At 36.7% G+C, this 27,404-nt stretch overlaps 1 protein-coding gene across 4 annotated transcripts in view; it reads right to left on the bottom strand.

Moving 5' to 3' along the window:
- Positions 1-1,308: 1,308 nt before the first annotated feature.
- The window catches only part of LOC109101751 (fibroblast growth factor 14-like), a 119,502-nt gene continuing 93,406 nt past the window's right edge, over positions 1,309-27,404 (bottom strand). For all 4 annotated transcript variants that reach the window (XM_042731433.1, XM_042731432.1, XM_042731434.1 and 1 more), the window contains 2 exons: positions 6,459-6,657; positions 1,309-2,769 (listed from right to left, as the gene is read on the bottom strand). In XM_042731433.1, coding sequence (XP_042587367.1) covers positions 2,630-2,769; positions 6,459-6,657 — 339 coding nt within the window. In that variant the 3' untranslated portion in view covers positions 1,309-2,629. The remainder of the gene's footprint in view (positions 2,770-6,458; positions 6,658-27,404) is intronic.

Raw genomic sequence — 27,404 nt, forward strand, 5'->3', positions numbered from 1 at the left:
AAATCAGAAATACGGAGAAAACACAGAAATGATCAATTGTTCATCGATTGCTCCTCATTACGATTTAACGACGTCACGCACGACCTGATTGGAAGGAAACGAACACGGACATTTGAAAGAGGAAAAAACAATTGAACGTACTAACAAATGCACACATACTCACCAGTCACTTACAAAAATAAATTCAACCTTCGTAAAACCAGTTCACTGGTCTGCAGGGCAGCTGTAGCCCAGCATGTAGAGCTCATTGTAGTGAGTGATTTGTTTCGTGTGGAAGTGGGACACCAGCCTCAAACTGATTTCAAATATGAAGCTACTTTTCCTGTATAGTATTGCAATCTCATTCTAGCATTAAATTTGGCTTTGTACAGACAAATATTTAAGTCTAATGTGCTTGAACATCTCTAATATGAAACTAGCTCAAAATCCCAATAAATGAAAATACAGGTCTTCAAATGAAGTATAGAATATATTTGTTTTTAGCAGCATAGCCACGGTCTACTTCATAACATTCTAAACGGTATTCATTCAAACTATGAAAACTGTTAAAGCAAGACAGGCTTCATGTCAACTCGGCTGATAATTGGCTAATCATTTAAATCCTAAGTAGATGTGAGTAGATGACTATTATAAACGCAAAGTGCAATGGTCTCAATCCAGAGTATGAGAGAGCCTTATACACTGCCCGTCCAAAAAAAAAGTCACCACCTGGATTTAACTAAGCAAATTTTTTGGATGGGCAGTGTATAATCATGCCCATTCAGTGTAGCCCTATGCCTCAAACTAGCTTTAGACATTTCTAGCCATCCCATACTTTGGTCCTTAAGAAAACGCATGCAGGTGATTAGTAATAGGTACCCCGGTCTTGTACTAAATGAACAATCGAAGTGAAGGACATCATTTGGAATCTCTTAAAGTTTGAATCGAGACGATGAAAAGTCGAGACAACTGTTCTTTGTGATGAACCCTAGTCACAGTGAGGACAAAAACCGAAGAGGACCGCCATCCTCTGAGTTATTGAAATTGTTTGGCTGGATTCCTCCTGAAAAAATACTTTAACAACAACCTTTTTTTTTTTTTTGAACAAATTGCTTCCTTCTGAATCTGTTTGTTTGTTTGTGTGTGTGTGTGTGTGTGTGTGTGTGCGTGTGTGTGTGTGTGTGTGTGTTTGTGTGTCTGAGTTTGTCTGGGGCATGAGGCACCTTTAACCCAGCACAGACTGGGTACATGTTTTTGCATGCTGGGTTAGAGGTCATCACAGGCATAATAAAAACAACACTACACTCCACACTCAGATATAAAAAAACCCCTCTCATTTTAGAATCCTAATATCTGGTAGTTAAAAATCTATTATTTTTTTTTATTTTATTTTTTTTAGATTTTTGTTTTATTTGTATACAGTGAAAACATTGTTATAGAAGCCATTTCTTGCACTGCGTCAGCGTTGCAAGAACAGAACGTACAGTAATACTAACCTTGGCCATGCCTTTGCTGAACAAAATGGATGTACAGCCAATAGTAATGGTGCCTACTTACATTGAGCCATTTAACCACCCAGGCCTGAAGTAGACTGTTTTTCTCTACGGCTGCCACTCTCGTCACATTTAATGTGCTAGCCAGAACTAGCCCACAGTTCAGAGGAGTCAGCATGTCAAAGAGAGGCCTTGACCAGAGGCCTGTAAGGCCTATAGATATTCCTAGAGCCCACGCTCTAAATTAAGAGCAAAGAAAAGTGGAAATTCACCTAGAGACTGGGGCTGAAACCAATTTGCACCATACTAGATTTGATAAGTACTCTATACACCTTCCCCAGCACATGCCAGCTCCTTGTGTTGGACTGCTGCAGGTGTGACTAATGCACTCACTGGCATTTGCTGTCTAAGTATACTTGTGTCCCTTTCTAGACATTACAAGAATGAGAAGACATGAGCACTGACCATAAACATTGTGAAGGGACTTGTGCAAATCCCTTGTTGTGTTTGAATGAATGCACACCGGAACGCATCGAACATTGCCCCGACAACAAATTTCATAAGTAACCGACAAAAGGTAAAGATTTGGAACTTTGAGCTTCAGAGACTGGGGGGACACCTAGAAAGGAGGAGACACAAGAGCGTACTTGATTAAAAAAAAAAAAATTGTGGATTCCAGTCCATATATATGTATATCTTTACAGTATTACCCCAGAGCGTAGCTGGTGTTACTGTGTATATAGAAAATAGATCTGCTGCGACAGGGTTCAAGAAAAGGGTTATAACGGGTGACTGTTAGCAGGCAAAATAACCATCACGCAAGCGCCTGCAGTACACAATTTCATTCTTGTGGATTGTCTCGATTACAGAAAAAACATTGGCTTTATTGTATGTCAATAGGCATTCCATATCAGTTAGGGCATTCCATGGTGAAAGTTTAGCTGGTTTATCCAGTCGCATCCTCTTACGTGCACAGCTGATCACTCTTCCGGAGCCAGTCCGTCGTTGAATTAGATCGGAACAGTCAGAGGAATGAAGAGGGTAGAGGGAATGGGGAGGAGAGAGCAAAGGATGCCTGGATCTGATCCACAAACATGGAGAGTCTGACAAAAGGAGCACGGCTCTCTGGGGTTAAGCATGGCCAAGATGGGGTCTGGCTATGTGGTGGGCTTGGTTTCCTTGCTGACAGGTTTGCCTCCATTCATGACGGCCAGCTCTGTGCTTTTACTGGGAGGCACGGCAGGTTTGGGCACTGTCTCCCCCACGTCATGCAATGATGGCTCTCGGTACATAGCGACTGCAAAAGACATCAGAGAAGGCAAGAGTCAGCCAGGTAACCGCAGCCGCCCCATCTGTCTCTCTTATTGGAAATTATTTTGGGGGCTTGACTGAAATCTGCGTATAATTACATCTAGAAAAGTTTCTCCCAACTCATTCTCATTTCCAAACCTGAAACTTGGCTAAAAAGACAACATTCATTAGGGAAACTCTGACAGGACATGTGCAAGTTTGTCAAAGTGTGGGCAAGCTGTCAGCAGGGCTGCATCCTTTCCTTAGTTGTGATGGGAGGATGGTCTGATCTCTCAGGATACATTTGACTAGGTTCACTGCTTCCCGTCAGTTCAGACTTACTGTATTCTTAGCAGTGCCGCTACATTACGGGTTGCTGGCCGGTGTTGTGGTATTAGCCGAGAAAATAATGAACACATAACAGTATGAGAGACTGGTCTAAAATGTGCGCATCTGTACATGGCAATAAAGCATTGCACAGACAGAAACGGGCCACACATCATTGCAAATTACACCTCAAACCGTACATAATGCATCAATCTCACGCTAGCCAGACACATTTTACAGTGTGGCCATAAAGGAGCTGTAAGGAATATTTGAAAGGACAGGTTGTCCATCATTATGGTACGAAGGTGGGTCTTGGATATGTGGTGCTGTGAAATAATGTTTGAGTTGTAAATCATTATGTATTCAGATAACGGGGATATAAAGCCAAATGTTTCACTGTCATGGTAAAGAGCAGTCTGGACATCCTGTTATGTTACAAAATCATACAGTATTTGAACAATATGAGGATTTTTAATATATTTTATATGAGTCACATTTAAGAAAATGTCTCTGAAATGGTTTTCAAAATCTCACTCATCTAACACACCCGATTTTACTCGTCAGCTAATTAATAGAGACTTTAAGACCTGAATTGGGTCAGAAAAGGTAAAAAAAAAAGTTGAAAGAAAATATGATGTGCGTCAGATCTGCGTCACGTTCAGCAGCAGCAGAAATAGCAGCCAAAACAACCTAATAACCAGCTGCTGTGATGTATATTAATCAAAGGACAAAGAAAAAAGAGAAAATAACTTTTATAGCTTTAAGGATTCATCTGTTTAATTCAGAATTCAGTGTTTGATAACTTCGATTTATGTATATTTCTGCTGAAGGGTATAGGTAAATATGACATTTATTATAATGGGTTTATGTGAAGATTGTTTTAAGTTCACTTAAATTAGAAGTTATTTTTTAAAGTCTAATGAATGTTAAAATTGATAGTTCTCAGTTATACTGTAATGTTGAATGGCTATAGTCTGTGGGGGCAATTTATAGAGAAATCAGTATTGGTATCATTGATACTGGCCTTCAGTCATTGAAAAAAGATGGCATTAAACAAATATAAAAAAATGAAGAAAAAAAAAGAAAAAACAAAAACAAAACGTTGTTTGTACATTAATTTGAAGATTGAATGAGTATATTTAAAAACTTTAATGTTAGGTGGGATTAATCGCGATTAATTTCAGAAAAAATGTGCGATTAATTAGTTAATTTTTTTAATCGATTGACAGCATTAATATATATACATATATATATATATATATATATGTATATATATGTATATATATATATATATATATATGCGCAATTGACAAAACCGTGAGATTCAAATCATGAAATATCAACATCGTGTTAATCAAGTAATATTGACGATAACCGTAATATTCAAATCATGAAATATCAACATTGTGTTAATTTAGGGTGTGACGATATACCAGTATTGGCGATAACAACAATATTTAAAATGAACAGGACACTTATGATAACACGACACACAAATAGCCTACTCCAGCACCAGTACCTGGTTGACCTCCCAGGTGGCAGTATTGTGCCTTAATGCTGACCCCTGTCAAACAAGAAGATGCAGCGCGCGGCCGCACTACTCCGAGAAGAACCATGCATACAGACAGTAAGTTGCCATTATTTTACTAGTCATGGAATGGGAAACATTACATTAACCTGTTAACAGCGGTTTCCTGTGTTCATATTTTTAAATAAAGGGGTGATTCTTTTAATAAGTACTGCATTTTCTCTACTTGACTAATTTTTGTAATTGCATTTGCAATCAAGTCAAGGCCAATCCATGTGCGCAGCACTTGATTTCTTTGTTCAAATCTACTATACGATTAAAACAAATCTAGAAAAACTGAGCGACCACATTGCTACATTAATGCCTCATCTGCGGCCGCACATTAATACTTTAATGTTAAATGCGTGATTTGCTGGAGACCACATTGCCATAGGCAATGCCTCATCTGCGGCGCACTATTATTTCTTTGGTTTTCAAGATCTACTGCAAATTAATGCCTCATCTGCGGCCGCACATTAATACTGAATTAGAAGTGTGTTAACTGCGTGACTGCATTGGCACCAGCTCAATGATAGGTTAAAGAGATTAAAATACGGATACGCAAGTTAACAGGTTAAAGTATCAATTTTGATTTTAATATTTATTCATCGTACTGTTGAAATTGACAGTATTTTCTCTTGTTATTTCATAGAGAGCTTCAAAGAAGACAGAGAAAGTCTCAGGTCAGCTGTGACCTGAAAAAGAAGTGAAAATGCATGTGCCCTGTGTTTATCAGTATCCTTATGCTCATTGGGTAAAAAGAAAAACTAAAAAAACAAAGTAAAAATACATTTGACTGATTCCCCAAGGTTTCTATAGATATCATGATATATTGATTCTGTGAATTCTTTTGGCCACAATAACCATGGTGAGAAAAATCTAATATTGTGACAGCCCTAATCTGTAATATATATATATATATATATATATATATATATATATATATATATATATATATATATATATATATATATATATATATATATATATATATATAGTATTTTCACATCAACTCAAGCTCTGCATCTAAGGAAGTAATGGTGAAGATGTTTAATTCACACCTGGCACGGATGTTGTATAGCCCAATGAGAGCACAGCACAGATGGTGATGTTGGGTCATCACTGACCATTGACATTTCTCCCTATTTTCTTGGTTTTCTTGAGTCAGTGCAGATCTGCTCACATTATGCTGAACTCTGTCTGGCCTCTATCAAGAAACTGTGATTCAGTGTCAATTAGACTGTCTCTCATCTCATTTGAGACTGCTGTCCCCTTCCTTTCTTCTCACCCTCCTCTTACATCATTTCTTCTTGCTCTTCCCTCAACTCTTTCAAAGTCTTCCTCCTCTCCTCTACTTATCCTACATCTTCTCCTATTCTTCTCCCATCATCTGTCTTCCTCCTTTACTCTTACTCTCTCATCTTTATCTCTTCTTCCTATCCTCTCTTATCTTCTTCTACCTCCTCCATCTCTGTAGTTGTTTGTATTAAACGCTTTGAAAACATGAACCTTGGACTGGAGATTTTTTGTGAGTGGGTTCTCAATAAAAATGATGTATGTTGTCATTTGTATTAACGCGATGAAAATGTACAACCTGTTTTGGAAAAGTGTTTGGATGACTGTGTTCCTTGTTTTGAAACCTTTGACCTTAGTTTGAAAAAATGTGTAGAGCATTTGAGAAAAACTGTAAAAAGGCATCAAGCAAAAGCATATCTCTCAGGGTGCACTTCATTACCATTCTGCCAGTGTCACAGTGACCTGGATGTTAACTGTTCTCTTGAGGCTTTTAGAGCATGCTTTACCTTCTAATGGCTTGGGCAGGAAGTGAGCAGCTGGTTTAGTTTTCTTCACCCGGTTCCCCTTCATGGCCTGGCCATCTTTATTTAAGCCAAGGAACCATGCTCTCCCCGACTCCTGCTGCCTATACAGCATGGATGAGTAGATCACATAGTAGTTTTCAAACACAGACTCTTTAAACTTGCATTCCGGCGTAAACAGTTCCTGTAAGAAAGGGAGACACAAGAGGATGGCGTCACACAAAAGCGGTGGGAAATTCTGTGTGAGATTTAGAGTTTAAAAAAGGGTTCAATAAACATTTCATATGAATAACTGAAATTTATTATCACATGAATAACTGAAATTACTTTATCTGTTTTACCTAATTCTATACAATAAGAACACCCCTTAATTATTTATTATTCTAAATAATATTAATAATGTAGCAATTTAGCATTGCCATTTCTATTGCATCTTACAGCCCTCCTCCAGTTCCATCACAAATCCCTAAGCATTTGAAACCTCAGGATTGGAAAACAGTGATTTATAACATACAGTTTTAAGTCACAATAAACTCAATATTTAATTTGGCAGTGAGGGACATTTTCTATCAATCAGAAGACCTATACGAACAGATTGCACTTCTGTCCCTCACAGCTTTGTTTCCATTCATTCACTAAATACAGTATGGTGTCCACTCTGAATAACATTTGTATGTTTATACAGTTGGACAGACAGTACATTGGTATTTGGAGTTTTGGTACATTTAATTAACAGAATAGAAACAGTAAATTTGGTAACAGAACACAGAGACTTCTTAAAATAACATTCAAATTCCTGTATATTTTCCTATTACTCTGTATGGATGGTGATATGCCTGAGGTCTAATCTGTAGGCAGACACTGCAGGTCTGTCTGCTGATACCTGAACGAGCATACAGACAAAATAATTGGCCCCAAGACAAATTGTGATATTCACTCATGACAAATTAATCCCTACTTTCACCTTCACTCCAGGTGCCATGCTCAGTCATGCTAAGTCTATTATTTTCTTCAAATATCCATATCCAATTGCACAATCCACACTTTGGCAAGAGGAAATTCCAACCTCTTCTTTACCATATTATCAGTACATCTGATTCCACACCTAAAAAGTAACTTGGAGAAAATTGTGGGCATGCTGTACACTTTTGACATGAAGTGGATATACACTTCATTTGGCTCCACAACATTTCATTTTGCAGTTCATTTGAAAAGTCTGGGATCATGTGAGACTGTGGATCTAACAGGAGCAGTAAACATTATCTATAAATATTAAATCTAAACATAATTTTTTTAAATGAGAAGTTCAAAGGAACATGGTTTTCTCTCTATGGAAACTAAAGCTGTAATCTGATTAAAATGTCCCATATTTTCCTAAACATCTCACACTTCCTTATCCAGAACACAAGACTCCATCAGATAAATCAATCAATTAAAATAAAAATGGCACAGCTGTCACACGGAGTTGTGAAACAGAGATCTTAAAAAAAAATGAAGGTAATTCAAGTGGTTATTCAGTGGTGTGGTTCTGTTTCATTTATTTTGAGACTTGAAACTATTTTGAGACGCTGAATGTCACATTGCATTATCACTAAAATAATTAAAATACTCATTACATTTACATTTAGTCATGTAGCAGACGCTTTTATCCAAAGCGACTTACAATGAGAATTATAACATTATAACAACAATTCACTTTTAATGATTTACTAAAAACATATATATATATATATATATATATATATATATATATATATATATATATACATATATATATATATATATATATATATATATATATATATATATATATATATATATATATATACTTCATTTTCAGTGATTTAATTGAAATATGGTCTTCTTCAAAATGATTTAGCCAGTGAAAGCTATCCATCTCCTCTGTATGACCCATTATTTGGTGCCGCCTGTAAACACTGTGTGTATGTTGCATTACCCTGCAAATTGCTGCATTGATTAAATCTTCCAGGCTTGCTGTCAATTCAATAACTCCACCACTTCAATAATCCTAGGAGCACTTCTCTCTATTGGTAAATAGCATCAAAACTATCATTTATAAATCTACAAGTTCCATTAACACCCATCATTAAACTACACATTAAAGACCTCATATCTGAATAAGACTGCAAGTTCTAAACATATAAATATGTGTCTGTTCTAAAAGTCCCTTCTAAATGACAGATGAGGCAGATTTTACAGCAAAGCACTTCCGAAATACTCTCTTGTGAAAATAATTCTGTTGAATATGAGATTTAATATATCCTATATTTTAAAAAGTCAGTTAATCAAAAAATTTAAACCCCTATAATATATATTAATATAAGTTGAACCCACTTTCTCCCAGTCTCTTTTCAAAAAGATATTAAAACCCAGCAAATGTTGGACAAATATTGCTACAAATGTGTTAAATTGAGCAAAATTGGAGCCCTATTGTTTTATTTTCAGCTGAGAGAAAAACATTTCCACAGAACTCCTTCCTGCCTATTATTTCTCTGTTAAATCGTTTCTTGTCAACCCCAGGTTAGAAAAGGAGTGAAGACAGGAACTAAGTGGCATGTTAGTCAGATGCAGTGGCAGAATAAATGGGATGAAATTGCATTATGTAAGGGAGTTGGACTTGGATGTGTTTTGGAGGGCTCTCTTGCACCCTTGATTAAACACTAACAGCTTACTTCATTGACTGCATGCTAACCAAGGGCCTTAAAACAAACCAGATCCTACCAACTGGTGATTTTTACAGCACAGAAACGTGAAAGTTTAACTGTTTATAAGCCATTATTATTACACAAAAGAGCTAAGACGAGTTAAATTAGTTATCAACAGTGAACACAAAATGTTAATCACATCTGACAACTACAGCAAACTCATGTGCCACTGTAGCCTTATTCCCTTTAATGTTACTTTTCAAAGGCAGCCAACTCTTTATGGTCTTGAAGGTTTTCTTTTCCTCATATAATGTTAAGATTATTCGATAAATAAATCAGTATCCAATGACAAATTTACACTTCATTTAGAATAAACTTTCACACCTTAAAATTCATAACACACTGAACAATATAAACATTTCATTCATTCTGCCAAAACTAAACTACTTTCTGAACGTTTTCAAAAAGAAACAATGCATTTGGTATTGTAAAGTGTATTTTAATATGAGAGGAATCATCAAGACCACAGACAGAATTAGTCACTTCTTAATTATTCAACTTAATGACTCAAACTAGGAAAAAAAGTTTGTTTGTACTAATGATTTTGAAGATGAGTTTCAAATTTTCTTTCATCGTAGCAACTTTGCAGCCTTTTGAACTTGATTACTGTGATGTAGAGAATGTATAAAAACCCCTGATTCACAAAGACGTGTCTTAAAACAAAGCCTGGACTTCTTTAATGACACTCAGAAGTTTTGAGTATGATAAAACTGCACTAAATTGACTGACTAAAGTAAGTAAGTAAGTAAAATAAATAAATACATGCATAATAAAAGAAAGAGATATACACTAAATTATTCACTTGAAGGAAGAAACAACAACAAACCAGTAATGACTCATATTAAATTAATAATTTTCTTTCTATTAAAAATGTTCTAATAATTAAATAGACAATCACAGATATGTGCAGTCATTTGGTTATACTGACATCCTTCAGTAATGTTCCAATTCCAAGATAAATCTTAAAGGGGTCATATGATGTTGCTAAAAAGAACATTATTTTGTGTATTTTGTGTAATGAAATGTGTTTATGCGGTTTAAGATTAAAAAAACACATTATTTTCCATATACTGTACATTATTGTTTCTCCTCTATGCCCCGCCTTCTGAAACGCATCGATTTTTACAAGGCTCAACGCTCTGAAAAGTGAGGTGTGTTGTGATTGGCCAGCTATCCAGCGCGTTGTGATTGGCCAAATGCCTCAAGCATGTGACGGAAATGTTACGCCTCTTAACATATTGTGATGTAGTGGTGGAAATTATGATTCTTTCAAGAGATTCGTTCATTTTCAGTTCGTTCACCAAAATGATTCGTTCAGATTCGTTCACTGATTCGTTCAGTGACCATTTCTTCATATTACACAAAATACGCAAGCAGGTGGCGAAAAAGAGTGTCTTATGTGTTGTCTTAAGGCAACGAACGTATTCACTTGTTACAAAAACTGATTTGGCTTTATTAAAATGGGTGCATAATCGCATTCAATAAATAAAAAAAGTCTAAATAAGTTGTTCAGATGAACAAAGCACGAGGTTTTCTTGCATAATTAACATTTTAATTGTTTGATCAGACAGTTCATATATTATATATTCACATTCATAAATCGGGGATTAAACGTGGAGTTATGTTCTGTATGCTAAATATGAAAACAAAGCGTATGTGCACAGTACCTATAACTGCGCTTTGCTTTTTGCGAGATTGACAGATGGCCGACTGACCCGGTTTACTCTCATTCATTTCATTCAGGAACGAGATGTATCAATTCATTAAACTCGTTCACGAACGACATGGTTACCAGTTCAGTCATTTCATTCACGAACGAGATGTACCAAATCATTCAAGTCGTTCACGAACGACAAGATCTCTCGATTTCGTTCAGACTCATATGAAACTCGTTCAGTGAAGGGCGTATTCGTTCACTATCTTTCTATTCACCAAGAGCTTGTAACACTCCAAAGAGAAAGGAAAATCTGAAATCGCATCATATGACCCCTTTAAAAGTCTCTCTAAAACTGTTATTTAATTGTCTCACTCCACCTGTTGTGTTGAAAGGTTACTGTTGATAATGATCGGTTATTTATATGAAAAGAAGCATATTTCAGCTGCATTTTTGCTGGAAACAAACAACATTCCATAATAAGCATATCCATTCTGATTGGTCAATTTACATATTAGAAGAGCAGATTCCACATGTTTATTCTCACCTATGCTAGAAATTATATAAAATATTAATATAAATATAAAAAATATAAATATAAAAAGAAATAAAAAAAAAACTTTATAAAATATATACTTCTTAATTATACAAAAAATGTATTTTTAGGGCAGGCTAAGCCTCCTTTGCTTGCTAAACTTGATTATTGACTGCACACATCTCCCATGGGTCGGCACAAAGAAAGCCGGCAGTCAATACAATGAAAGCTTTACTTAATTTTGCATCCTAGCCAACAAATTAGACAGGTGATATGTGTCACACTGTCCAACTTTGTTCTCTGGCAGCAAACACTATGAGGAAGAGGCAATCCATGCTTTTAACCGCCTTCTGCCTGATGCTCTTTTCTTGACAGCTTTCCTTTTCACAGCCTGCTATTAAAACAGCACATACCTTTCTATCGTGTAGCCATGGTAACGCTTGAAAGGCTCCTGCCTAGCAATTAAGTTTTTTCCCCTCTTTCCTTTTTATTTTGTCGAAGAGAGACATCAGTATTTTTAGTATTCGAATATGAATATACATTGGGTCTTTTGTTCGTGTTTCAAGAGTCACTGTGTGAAACAATGCAATGGGAAGGGTTGATGATCTCAGTAGAAGCATGTTAAGAATTACTATGACATAATTAGAGGACTGTAAGTAAAAATTTAAATATAACTCCTCTGGCATTTTACCAGGCTATCATGGAAAAAACTATTTCCTACGAATGTAAAAGAATGCTTCAAAAATTCTCCAAATATGCATTTAAAAACAGATAAAATGACTGAAAAAGTTAAGTTGAAGTAAATGAGATCAAAAGGGGTAGAAAAAGCAGCTTGAAAGAAAAGTTTATCTGCTGCACCTGCGATTCACCCCTTTCTTTCATTCTGCTTTGAATGTGTGGCCGTAATTGACCTTGGCCAGTGCCAGAAAGGGCATTTACTTAAGACACAGATAATCAACCCCTCCCTCTCCGAGAGCAGACGTGACAGAGATGGGGGAAAGAGAGGGAGAGCGAAGGAGTGAAGAGACAGAAGTGAGAGAAAAGAAAGGTTAAGGAATACAAAAAAATAGACAGGGGGAGACAGAGCCCGAGAAAGGGAGCGAGACGTGCAAAAACGTATCAGGCTGGCTCCCTTGTGCTGGCCTGCCAAACCATTTCTCCTGAACAGGGAAAAATTGGAAATTGTTAATGTTAACCTTTGAATCAAGTCTACTAATCTTGAAAAGATTGAGCTTCCCTCACATCTCTGCTCACGTTGAAACATCAAAAGAGAGCTACATAATATGAGCTTCACTGAATTTCCTCAACCAAACAAACAACAGAAAGGATGCTGTTAAATATGGATGGTCCATAAATATGTATTGTATCGGCAGGCTCTGATGAGCCTCTTGGCAACATGTGACATGGGTGTCTTTTCACTTAACACGAGGAATGATAGGGTAGGGCTGCGAGAGGCTTTTTGACGGTTTTGTGTTTATGTAATCCATCTAAAATGCAGTGCAAACAAAAGGAGGCATATCGGATAAACTTGCTTGTTCCTGTTAAAATTTGAGATGAGGGTGGAGCTTTAAGCATATTGTTCACTCTCTTCGGTGGCAGACGTGTGAATTCACACCATTAATTTCTGCCTCAATAATATTCATATTTGCATATTATTCTACTTTTGCAAGCTCTTTGGCATGATATCAAGCCTGGGGAAGCATACGAAATGCCACAATGATACTTGTCAGTCATTCAGTGACTTACAGTGCCGAACTTGCCATAGATTACCAATTCAAACACATATTTTTTTAAGTGCTACTATTAATCCTTCCTCTCTGTCGTTCATCTCTTTGTTGATTATGGAGAGATTTTTTTCGATGATGAATAGCTAAGAGCCCATTGCCTTTTGAAGAGCAGTCTAACCACAAGCACTTAAAACTCTCCGTTCAGCCTCCCTGAAGAGAGTGACCTTTCGGCTGTGTGGTGGATTTTTAACACCAGCTCTATGAAAGGCAATGTCCCTAGATTCTGAGTGCACTTTAAGTGTCCCTGCTTCAGCTCTCTTGTGTGTTTACTCAGAAAAAAAGAAAAAAAAAAATCATGTGAAGCCCCACAGCAAATTCTGTTAATACTGTAGGCTCTAAATCTTGAATCAAGCCTCATTTCTTGGCAAACCAGATGAGAGGATAATGAATCTAAAATCAACTATAGTATTGGTAAAAACCAATTTCCCTGTTGAGGATATCTCAGTGTCTGCAGTATTTATGTTGCTCTTGTCTGAGTGATGCATCATGCATAAAGCTCTCAGGACAGAGAGACACTACGATTGAATGGCTGGTTGTGGTCCAGTTCACACTGGCACAAGCTGGTACTGAGGGCTGAGAAGGACGCTCTTACTGTAGCAGGGTCATTCTCTGAAAACAGTGCCATTTGAGTAGTATGTGGGTCCCTGTGACTTACTACTTATCTATTTAACAGGATAGTAAACTTAGTCACATTATTTGATCAACTGAACTCAAACAGAACAGAAGAATAGAACAATTTTATTTTTAAATGCATATTTTCATTAGAATATCAGCCAGTTAGCATGTGTCAATTTACAAAAATGTTTTTTGGACAAAATTTCCTCCAACTGATAAGGGATCAAACTGCCTATATCAGTATTTCAATTTGTTTACTTACTGTATATTGGCCTGCTATTGGGCATTCAACAAATCAGAAGTGACAGTAAAAACATTTACTGTAAACTTATAAAAAAACTATTTTAAATAAATGCTGTTCTTTAAAAAAATAAAATAAAATTGTGCTACAAAACTACTACACAGCGCAACCATTTTCAACTGCAATAAGAAATGTTTCTTGAGCACCAAATCAGCATATTACTGTATTTGTCAAGGATCATGTGACACTGAAAACTGGAGTAATGGCTTCTGTAAAATTCAGTTACGCGATCACAAGAATAAATCATATTTTGAAATATGTTAAAATAGAAGACAGGTGTTTCAAATTTGCAAATTGCAGCCTTAGCATAAGAAACTCTTTCAAAAATATTCTAAAACATGTATTAACCTTATACTTGAACGGTAGTGTAATTGTACAAAAACGTCATAATCATAAAAATAAATTAAAAAAACTTATGTTCTGACCACTAAATGTATTACTGGGGGAAACACATTGTCCTGTGGTGGTACCTCAGTGTCTATGGCTGTTACATTCTGAGGTGAGAAAATATTATTTCCCTAAGTTCAACAGTAACCTTTTCAAATAACATGAATTTAAAAAAAAAAAGATCCTGAAATTTTTTAGCACAAATGGCACAGTTTTCTGTGAATGAACCAGCCACAAGTCGTTCTAAGAACTCCACACAGTGCTCGACCTTGAGGGAGATCTCAGTGGATAAACTTCCTGTGAGCCAGCACTGCCCACCAAAGAGCTGTTGATCTTTAAATTGAGGCCAGTCTGGTCTTAAAGGAGTAATCCAGCAGTCATTATTGACTAGCCAGGAGATGTGAGGTCTCTCTAACAAGCTGACAGACTGCAGGAAAGCAGGACTCGGGGCTGTGCCAGTCACACGGCGCACAATTCCCTAGCTGTCAGCCTGACAGAGATGTAGATGACACACTGTCCAATGCCTTAAGAAAGAAACATGGATTTTGCCTTTAGGCCTTCAGCTGCATCCTGGGATTGATTTGAAAAATGCATCAAATATCTGTGTGGTAAACAACAGCATTTTGTCAGCTTGAGGAATCCCCAAGTATTATTCAGTGGCCAACTTGTCCTGCATCATTTATTCTGTGGACATGAATAATACCTCAAACTGTGCAGCTTGATGTCAAGAAGTGTGCTATATGTTTCCTAAGAAAACAGATGCAAAAAAATCCATAGACTTGCATTGAAGGAAGGTTACCACCTAGCAAGATGCTTAAAACCACTTAGAACACCTTAACATCTGCATAACCAAATAACTCATGAAATCATAACATCAAATATGGAAAATCATCAAAAACATTGTGGTAGTAAAGTTTGCACAGTCACATTTTCGCACAACTGTTTTGTACTCTTATTTATCCTGCTAAACAACCAATACTGATTTTGGGCTTTGTACAGACACTTACTTTTAGAATAAATATGTGATTTAAGAAGGTCTATAATACCTAAAGAGAAACCTGTTTGTCAGCATCTTAGTTGCTGTTGTTTGGCTTGGACTAGCGACTATGCTGCAGTTACATGAGCTGTGACTTCAAAGGCAGCAAACAGGCAAAAGTCCATTTCACATTTTTAGACATTGTTGGGTTGTGGGCTCAAGCTAAAAATATAGCAGGCTTGGTCTGAACTTTATGTATGCATACATGTGTCTCCCTCACAGACAGGATTTTCCTTCAGCAGGGATTCCTGTCTGCCAGCGAACATAGTGAGTCACCTTCCACCTCACATTCACAGCTTGTGTCAGTGTGGGAGAATGTGTGCATTTGTGCGTGTGTGTGTTAGCAAAAGTGTAAATTATTATTTCCTCTCTTCCATAGAATATCCATATTGAACTGTTAGTCAGAATATTCAGTGAAGTATTTGCTGTTTCCTCTAATCCCCCGATATGCCTGTTTGGCAGATTTGGTACGTGCAGTCTGGTTGGAGATATGTGCTTTATCACGGATGAAAATCTAGGATGACATTTGCTGGACTGTACTCTTTGAAAACCTGCATTTCATTTCAAATAGCCAAAAATATGAAGGAAGGATATGAAGATTTCCCACTCTAATGCTCAGGAAATAGAGAACACTTTTTCCACTCATCCCTAATGCAGAGACAAGTAGCACATCTTGATTAAAAAAGATTAAGCTTTATTCCACAATATAACATATCTGTTGAAACCTTTTGTTGTCCCCAGATAACACAGATGGAGTCTGAGTGATATGGCTGATCTCCAGTCGGAGACTCCAACAGGAGATATCGTTTTTCTTTGTTGTTTCAAATTGGACTCTTACACGCACACAGGGAGGTAGACTTTGCCTTTCTCTGGTCCAGAACGTTGCTCACAGAGATCTGTCAAACCCTCTACACAGAGGAATATGAACTGCACCATGGGGCATATTTAAACCATCCATCTCCACAAGCATGGGAATACCGTTTTCTGGCAGTTAAAGAAGCCCCATCGGGATGACATTGCTGAAGCACAGAGGAAAACTTATAAATGTAAAACATAAATGTACTTAAGTCATGGTACAGTACAAACATGACAGATATTCTTTTGCTGTACTATCTTTACAGTACAATTGTGATAATGGGAAAACTAAAGGAACAGTTCACCTAAAAATCAATTCTGTTTTCATACTCACTCTCATGCCTTTTCAAACCTTTTTCAAAAGATATCCTGAAAAATATAACATCTCAATTGCTTCTAGACAGCACTGAGAAAAAAATAGAGATCAGCTATTGCTTTAAACTACACAATGGAGCAAATATCTAAAAACTATATTAATAATACAAAAATTATATCCATTTAATTCATTTTTTAAAATTCTATGTAACCCCTTCAATTATAATGATGATGAATGGGGACATGCAAAATGGTTGATAGTCAAATTTGAAAAAAAGAAAAACAACTATTTAAAAATAATTTACAGTGTCCTATGGTGCAGTACATAATGTACATACAGAAATTATTTCTTCAGCACTTGCATAAAATGGACAGATGTCTGTGGTGTCTGTTGGGGCTTTACATTAAAAAAGATGAAATGCAGCTTACATACAACATAAAATGACGTTCTTTGTCCACTGTTGAAAGACAGATTATACTCACGTGAATCAAAGTAATTATAAGCATGCATTAACCTTAAATAGGGCTTTATTCCTTGCCTCTGTATCATTCCTGGAATATCATTTAATCCTAAACTATCCAGTAGCCTACATTAATGAAATCCAATGCAACTGTTTAAATTAATCAGACATAGTGCCCTCACAGAAAGCTATGAGATTAGCAGCAATGGGTTTTACCCTAAAAAATTATTTTAGAGACAAATCAAGGTGAAACATTTACTACTAGTGTCTGATTATTAGATTTAGGCACTATTATATTTAAAAAATATAAAATAAATAAATAAATAAATAAATAAATAAATAAAGTGTCCAATCACAGCAGAGAATTGGTGTCCTGTCCACATCTTAATTTTTTTTTTTTTTTTTTTTATATATATGAGGGCTGGGCACATCTCAACCACTGACAGACTAAAATTTCCCTTGTGCTCCTAGTGATAAGCTGCATCCCCGGATGTTTCAGGTACTTAGATTAATGATGTAACCCATTAAATGAAATAGGAGACATCTGCTAAAGGAGGGGCTTGCTGTGCACAACAGCAGCATCATTACACATTATAAAAAGGCCCTTTATGAACGTGCTGTAATTGAGATCTACGGTCAGCAACGCCAGGTGACATGCTGACATGCCGGGTGACATAGTGAAGTTACGACTCAAAGGAAGAGCATTTGGACTTTGTTTATTGACACACATCAGCATGTGCACCTGTCTGTGGAGTTTATTATGGCGTGATTGTTTTAATAGGATGCCCATAAAAATGAGAAGCAACTCTCTGTGCATTCTGCCAAATAACACTGCCATAAAGGCCAGGGATATTTCAATACTAGCACCCATCATACAAATAGATCCTGCTCACGAGTCAATGGAGGAGTACTTTAAAAGGGAGGCCTAAGGTTGGATCTTTGCTCTCTCCAAGCAAGCCTGTAGTCTTTCATCCCTACACTCATCTGTTCAACAGTCTTGTAGATCATGTGGAGCCAATTTTGAGCAGATATAAGCCAGGCAGTGCAGTCCAAATGTACTGTGTGGTAGAAGAGAGAAGTGATTATGTTGGGGGTCTATCTGTGTTTATAGAAAACTGAGAGCTGCCACCCCCCCATCACACACACACAAACCATCTAAAGCCCAGAAGAGTGAAGCTGCCAGAGCTGTCAGAGCAGATGTGTATGTGGGAAGGGGTGTGGGTGTTTGTGTATGTTTATAAAACAAGACTGTGGAGGGATCCCGAACGGTTGAAAATATCTCTCTGTCTGGCAGCGGGGATGAGGCGCGCTGTTAAAGGTAGCGTGTGGGTTGAGCGTCTGTGCTGTGCAGAGCGTTACCGAACGAAACCATCTGGGCCTCAGAGATATCTTCTAAGAAACAACTGGAGACGCTGTATCTCACTTTTCATCTCGTAGCGGGTGCATACAGAAATGCCACGGCTTGCACTGAGAGCTTAGAAACATGTTCAGACACTCCAATCCAAGGTTATAGCTGTGACATATATAGACCACAACTCAGATTAAAAAGGCCAACTGGTTTTGATTTTAAGAGAAACTTTGTTTTTGCAACTAAGCTAGCAAATATTGTAGGATTCGTACATCACTGTGGATAACTGAATAAAGAGTAAATGCAAGGATGCAGTGCAGTTAATGCTATTGCATAAACAAAACAGTTATTGTTACAGATGTGCACATGCTTTTAAAATGCTAGATTAAGCATTTGTCTGAGATCTGCGATCATGTAATAGTGCTTCTGATGGAATGGAGTGGATGTTTTACATTAGCTAATAATAACCTCTTTAAATGTAGTAAGATTAAGCTGTCATATGCTATTATATGGGTGCTCCAATGAAAACGTGACCTTGTCTTTTTAAATCACTACCTCGGTGCCCTGTCATTTCACCCTCTGTGCACCTCACCCTGCTACAAAAGCAGCTGTTGTTTACACTTGTTTTATTTTTTCTTTTGTGTATTTATTTATGACCTACCCCTGTCAAAGTTCTTATACAAGCATTAGTATGAAATTATGATCTGAATATTTAAAGTAATGTTTGAAATCAATACAAGTCATCAATTTATGAAAACAAGCAAATAAATAATTTTCCGCAAATGGAATTACAATGGAAGTCTATATTGTTAAATAAACATACACATTTTGAAAGTATAGCCTCAAGACTTCAATACTATATGTGTGCATGATAAAGAAAAAAAATAAAATTCCTTACTAACCTTGTCTGTGCAATGCTATAGCCAATTTCTATCATTCTGCAACACATGTGGATGAAACCTGAAATGGGCTGACCGCTTAGATAATAAAACCTTTTAAATGCTTTATGTTGGTAAAGCATAATCAAATGTGCATTAGCCTAGCACAGGACAATTTAGAAATTAAATGCTGTTCCTTTCTTTCTGCAAGTGCGTTATTGTAAATGTGATTTTTGTTTGTATTTAAAAACCACTGAGAGAGGAATTAAAATTATTTTCTATGGTAAACGACAACTTGATAGCTGGAATATCCCTACAGTGTTGGAAGAGATGCGAAAAGAGACCTGGTCTCATTTATAAAACTCTCTGTAGATTTCATCCTAAAAGTGTACATAGGCACAAAAGCTAGATTTTGTGTACGCTCAAAAAATCCAGTCAGGGGAAGATTGTGCGTACATGCATCTCCACCCTGACTCCTCCCCGAAATCATCATATATGGAGCTTACAATGCCTAGTTTTACTATGCATAACCTCATCTGCATATCATTTCTATGCATATTCCCATCCACGTGACACCATCTTTAACAGTGTCAAAGGTACAAGACATTAAGGAAATATGAGATATGGACTATAAATGCAATTTGTGCCATACACATTCATTTTTATTGCTAAAAATCCCCCGGTATCCTTATATTTTAGAATAAATATATATCAAAATATCCACAACATTTTTTTTAAATAGTTCTCAGAATAATCATTTAGAATAGAGTTGATCTCATTCAGTTTTGCTGATAAAATGAACATTTTTTAGCTATTTTTAGAGGAAAAATATAGGTCTATATTTATTGCAGTGTAAATACAATTATCTGACTTTGCACGTCATTGACAAATTATTTTCTCTTAACATGAGATCTGCAGTTTTCTTTAAAGATAAATTATTGTGCACCTATAGCACTCCTCACTGTTTTAAGAAATTATAGTCTGCCTTGACCCAGCTTCCACTCCACAATATGTTTGATCATGCTCATTTCCCAAAATGGCTTAATTATTATAGAGAAGAAGAAAGTCAACAGTTATGTTGTCTGTAGACCATTTGGGATGATCACATCCTGAGCAAATGGTGACCAGTTGTAGAATGGGATAGGTGTGGGACACTGAGAACCACCTCAGACAAAGGGGTGTCAGAACTTAAGTAACATACAGACTAGTAGTCTTAGAGTAGTAAACTGAAAATGTATAAAAGGTTTGAACTTAGGATGTTCTGGGTTCATTCTGACTCCATTGAACCCAAGGTACTACATGTACTTTGTCACTGCTATGATGCAATAACCATAAACATCTTGATCAAGATCAGCCCGACAAACTTTAGTAGCAGAGTTGTATTGGAATCGTTGTTTCTAAAGTAACTGAAGCAAACTGCTTAAGTTTAAAGTTTCTAAAGTAACTGAAATGTGTTGTTGGTCTGTTATAATTCTGTTAAGATTCTTAAGTAATTGAATCAACCCAACAGAGTTGTGGTGGCAGAGTTGAATTAGACCTATTATTTCTAAAGTAATTGAACAGAGTTGTAAGTTTCAGAGTTAGTTGTTGTGTGATAATTCTGATGAAATTCTAAAGTAACTGAATTGACCCGACACAGTGTGGTCACAGATTTATTTCATTGTGTGTTATAGAGTTTTGAGTCCAATGCAACATGATTCTGTGAAGTTTAAAGCCTGAAGCAGTGTGGTTTTGCCTGACATACTGTGGCTAAGTAAACTGTTTTAAAAATATAACATAAAACCCAAAGTAGTGTGGTTTTGTCCGACGTACTGTGACAGTGTTACATTTTTAACAGTTAAGTGTAGTGACATTTAAGGCTTGACAGAGTGTGGCCGTGTCCGAAGCAGTGAACAATTAATTTCAGAAGCCTGACGTAGTGTGACTGTTTTATTCATTTGCGTCCAAAGCACAGGAGCTGTGAATAATTAGACTAACAGGTATCTTAAAGTAACTAGATAATGTTCAGTCAGTGAAGGAAAAGAAGCATACTAAAAAGATTAACAAAATTCAATAATATATTGTAAATATAATAGTTGATGGTTAAATACATCGCTAAGCATGGCTCAGTAGGAATGTTTGATGGCATAGAGAAGGCAGATGACCCCTACGAGTGGGCTATGTCTCAATTCAAAAATTGAAAAATACAAGGTAACTAAGAAAAGATTAGAAGAAATGAAAACAGAAAACAAGTTGCTAAATTCTCAACTCAGCGGCTATTTCACATCATTGAGAAACTGTGAGGCTGAAGAGATCATTTTGAAGGAACAGATAGTGAAATTGAGAAAAGGTAGAAAAGGAAGTGAAAGGAAGAAAGGTAGAAAAGATCAGGGAGTTGTTTGTTTTGCTTGTGGAAGGATGGGACACAAGGCGAGACAGTGTCACTTCTCACACAAAATAAAGATGGGCTACCTTGATTTGCTTAAGAAGATACAGTAGGCAGTTTAGAAACCCAGTTGGCACTGCTGAAAGGAAGTAAGGAAGAAGCCATTCACACCTTGCCAGACACAGCACTGCTTGAACAACATGACTGTAGCTCAGTCACAAGCAGATACTGATGTGAATTGGAGGAATTGTTTCATGATAGTATCATATTTTAGGAAAATATGTTTACTATCAAAAGGGGGGTGATTCTTTAGCATTTCTGAGAAATGTGTTCATTGCATTAATATTTGAATATAATTTATGAAAAATTTTTAAATTCTTTAATTCTAATTCTTTAAGAATTTTGTGGGGGAAAGCGGGGACAACCTCTTCTTTTTGATCTTGTTTCAGGTACAAGCATCGAGATGTTTGTTTGAAATGTGTACCCTCCTGGAGAAAGATGATCCGGTCATCTGAAAGACAAGAAGGCCAGCAAAACCAGTGGAGCCAGAGGACTTCCAGAAGAAAAAGGACAATTAAGAAGGCCAGCAGGGCCAGTGGAGCCAGGGGACTTCCACAAGAGAAAGGACTTCTTAAAGAACAGAAACAGAAATCGAGAGATTTCCAGACCTACAAGATCCAGAACATCAAGCCTAAAAGATCTAGAAACCCTGAGACCCACAATGGCATGGATGGACCTGATAGAATTTCACAAACTGCAACAACAGCTAGAAGGACTTTTCCAAATTGAAATGAATGGACAATGGAAAAGAGAAACAATGAGATCAAACCAATTTCAGAGACTGTGGACAGCAGTCTTATCACCGAGATGGAAAACAAGAAATGAGAAATGCACAAAGACAGACTCTCTGCACATGACACCAGAAAGAGACAAACATATGCATACTCGAATGCAGAACATTGTCTACTGAATGCACACATGAGGACAAAGGACGTCCACACTCACACACACACACACACACACACAACAAAATCAAAAAAAAAAAAAAAAAAAAAAAAAAAAAACACACACACACACACACACACACACACACACACACACACACACACACACTGTGTTGCCTGTTGATTGATGTTTTTGCTCCTTTGGCTTTTGGCTATGTTTGTACTGTCATAATGTTTAGTACATTTAGAAAATCCCTTTTGCTGTTATAGTTCTCAGGTGCTCCTCTCCCAAATCCCCAACGCCCCCCCCCCCCCCCCCCCCCAAATTTGAGGAAAAGTCTCTATTATAAATTTTGCTTAATTGGATGGAGCAATAAGCAGTGTGCATGAGGTGATGACCCAATGATGAGTAAGATTTTCCAATGGCCAGAAGGGGGACAACCTAAGGCAGGGCTTCAATGCCACTGGGCACCTGCCCAGGAAGGGAGGTGTAATCTGTGTAAGGGAGCGGATGCGATACTTCTTTTGGGCCAAGAGCATTGAAGAGAGCACTTTAAGAAATGATAGTCTGCCTCGACCCAGCTTCCACTCCACAATATGTTTGATCATGCTCATTTCCCAAAATGGCTTAATTAATATAGAGAACAGGAAAGACAACAGTTATGTTATTTGTAGACCATTTGGGATGATCACATCCTGAGCAAATGGTGACCAATTGTAGAATGGGAATGGTGTGGGACACTGAGAACCACCAAAGGGGTGTCAGAACTTAATTAACATACAGACTACAGCTGTTACAACAGGAGCAACTTAATTTACATGGAGGGTAGTAAACCGAAAATGTATAAAAGGTTTGAACTTAGGATCTTCTGGGTTCATTCTGACTCTGTTGAACCCAAGGTACTACAGTGTACTTTGTCACTGCTATGCTGCAATAAACATCTTCATCAAGATCTTCAAAGTTCTCATCACTTTTTCTTACACTGTCATTAAAATATAACATACCACTGGAAAAGCAATCAAGTGCATCCACTACAAATAGGCTATGTCTAAATTCATATAACTTTGGTTTAATTAACTTCTGCGTAATGACTTTATGTAATTTCAGTGCTTATCTCCATTAATGAGTGTGGAATATTTAATGTAAATTTATATGATGAAATGAAAACAGTTTAAAATCGTTGTTTACTTCATTACTTTTCTCTCTCCAGGAAAAAAAGTCCATACGCAGAGTTTGCATGCAGGTGCACATATTTTCCCTATATTTGCCTCTTTCAGGGCAGGTTTTGTGCATACGGTTATAACTGAGGCCCCAGTTCCTTTGATGAATTGTGTCACTGCATCACAGAAACACACGGAGTGGGAAGTTCTTTTGCTTTATGGCTTTTAAACCCCTTGGTTTAGTTTCCTCTAACAATAGCTTAAATTGCTAACATGAATTCACAACATGAACAAATAATGACAACGTGTAGTTGCGACATCAAGCAACAGAAGACAATATTGGAACATTTACTGCCTTGGCTTTCTAGCATGGTTTGTGAGGTAAAATGAATCTGAATGATGTGAAACGGTACAAGCTTTCCCTATTGATTTCTGTATAGCGCTTTATAAAATGTTTCTTTCATTTTAAGAGGAAATAGATGACACTCTAGAGCTCTAGGGTCTGTTTGAGCGTACCGTCTGCTGCAAGGAGTGAATAAGTGCGTGTTCTTTACATTTTCTGAGCACAGCTTCATCTCTGAGATAGCCCGATGCGATGACAGACTTGTGGGAAGCTGTCTGTACTCTTGTGGCCTGAGGGGCTGGCATGAAAACAGCTTATTGAGCTTGCAATGGTGCTCATTACACTTTCACAAGCTACCCAAAAACATTGTGCAATAAAAATATATTGCACTTTGTTCTGCAGACAAGTGTGAACAGAGGAAAAAAGGAACATTGAGATAAAAGGATGAAGGAACATTGACAGGGGCATCTGTAGAGAGGTGGTTATTCAAGGTCTGAAGTGAGATTGTATGACAGCCTTACAACCAAGCAATCTGATGGAAAAATCAAACACGCTTCACTAGAATGTCCTCCCTTTTTCAAGTACTGCTGGGAAATTAGATTCATTTCAGCAAAATGGTTCAATTGGTTAAACGATTTACCAATACATTTGAGCCATCCCTGTATAGTGTTTAGTAAAGTCCCTTTTTTTAACAACATTTATTTAGAAGTTAGTTAGACACACATCAATATTACTCATACTTATTGTTCTTCTAAGAAATCAGTAAAAACATTGGAAAAATCCTATAGACTTACACTAGCTATGTTTCCATCTAAAGATTCCAATTAAACAAATGCGCAAAACTGGAATATTGCATATAATATTTGCGAATAAAACAGCGTTTTCATCCAATGTGTCAAAGACAACAAAATCATTACTTTCTGGTAAACTGGCACTAAATATCACTAAGAAAACTAGGAGAAGCCACTGAATATAATAATTTTCATATATGATAAATTACTTGCGGCTCAGAGTGAGCAGACAAAGCACAGTAAATGAAGTTATTGCTTTCGGAGGTGGAAGCCTCCTGTTTGGGAACGCAGTCATGTAAGACAACTATACAGAAATACTTTGACAACAGACTTTGCTCAGGCATTTCAGAACGACTATAACAACATATAGATGCAGTGAACGAGATCGGTCCACTGCTAGTCAAATTATTTCGTCTCAGGTCACATGACTTTTTTGATGCACATGGTTGAAATTATTTGGTAAATGTGTTTCTATCATAGTTTATGCACATTTATTCTTATAACTCAAATGTGCGCATAAGTTTTTTATGCACATTTTTAGAATTTATGCCAGAGTTGGGGTACTTGGACTCGGACTGCAATTGTGAATGAAATTGGACTTGGACGGACTTGGGTGGACTCAGGTGGACTCGTACTTGGATATTTTGGACCCAGAATTTTTTCAGTACAGATGAATCCATGTCATGTGTAATATAAAATTTTAAAAAAGTAACAACATAAAAATAATATAAACATCTCCCACTTAAACTCAACTGATTAAAAACTAGGACTTGACAAGGTGGACTCGGACCCAAAACTGTTTAATGCGCATCTTGGCGTTTCCTTCCAGTGTTTTTTATGCAATATTCCAAAATGCTCATAAAAATAGGTGGATAGAAATGTAGCTACTGAAGGTGAAATCTTAGGCTGAATACTACAGAAACTTCTGACTGGGCCAGTATATTACAACGCTAGCAACACCATCATATTTTTTTAGAAAAACATAAAAAACCCATAAAAATATAGTCAAACACTGTTGTCTTTACTGTTTTTAACATCTAGATGTTTTGATGTTTTATTTATACATTTATTTATACATTTTTATTTATTTCTGCACTACATTCAGATATTAATGTTTACCTTAATGTTTGTGACTGATGAATACTGCTCTGATTTTTTTTAAAAAGTTTTATCAGCTTTGCCATATTTTTTTTTTAAATATTAAATTAAAAACAAGTTACTTTAAATTGCAGCCTAATACTATTTCACAATATTACTGTTTTTTACTGTATCTTTTGCTGTACTTTTACTGCCATGGCGAGCATAACTGAATTATTTAAAAAATATTCCAAAATCTTACCAACCCTCAATTTTTTGCATTATATACAAAATATACAACATATAATGTGATAGTTACACTATTAACAAAACACGTCCCCCTACAAAGCTTCAATTAAGTTTTGTTAGCAGATTGTACTGTTGCTAGCTACTTTTTCAAAAGGATAGCCTGAGGCCGATGCTATTTGAGTAGCTTGGAGCTTGGCAAGCTACAGTTTCAAACTCTGTTAATCGCTGAATGTGTTTTTCTGTAGAGTTGCCAGCTTGATGGCTCTAACATTGCTATCTACCACAGCATAAAGCAAAGGCAAGAGTTTGTGATGCTTTATGGAACATTCATCCAAAGCACGCCTGTAAAACTGAGGGTGGACAAGGCTGGGATTCAATCCACAGTACACACCACCCACGATCACCATCAAATCTTCTCTGAAAATAAATAAGATGCTAAGCTAATTACAGGTCCTCCAAGTCCACTCTGACAGTTGCTAAGACTATACGCAAATCAGTGTTCTCAGGCTGTTCTGCTAAGACACAACTAATTACATCTTTTCACTTAATGTCCTGTTCAGTTTTGCCATTGGAGCTCCTCTTTTATCTTTCTGTGGGCTCGTTTGCACATTTCATCTTCAGAAAGCAACAGGCTGCACTATGCTTTGACATATACCACCATTAGAAAGACAAATGAAAAGAACTATTTCTTCAAGGGTCATAAGTCTTTTCACAAGTGAACATGTTTTATGGCCTTGGCTTGCATTATTGAATAATATATGGAAAGTATGAGCAGAAACAATGGCCACTATAGGAAACTTATCCTGTGGGTACCGGCTCTTGTGTCCCGTGAACTCAATTTATCATGCGTAAAGAAGATTCATGGAGGACCTAGTAACATCAAGATCTTTCTTATACTACAATATAATGAACATACCTCAAGGAAAAGTAGCATTCAATGTGGAGCAGCAGAAAAGACTTGCATGCTTTAGGTTGTATTATGCATTACCACTACAAATGTCCACCATGGATGTTAAACTGTTGTGCCTTGTGAGTTCAGCACACATGGAAACCTTCATTACCTTTTATGTAATTTTTTCATACAAGTACAAGTTACAAAAATA

Source organism: Cyprinus carpio, chromosome B9 (genome assembly GCF_018340385.1).
Source record: "Cyprinus carpio isolate SPL01 chromosome B9, ASM1834038v1, whole genome shotgun sequence".
NCBI classification, from domain to species: domain Eukaryota; kingdom Metazoa; phylum Chordata; class Actinopteri; order Cypriniformes; family Cyprinidae; genus Cyprinus; species Cyprinus carpio.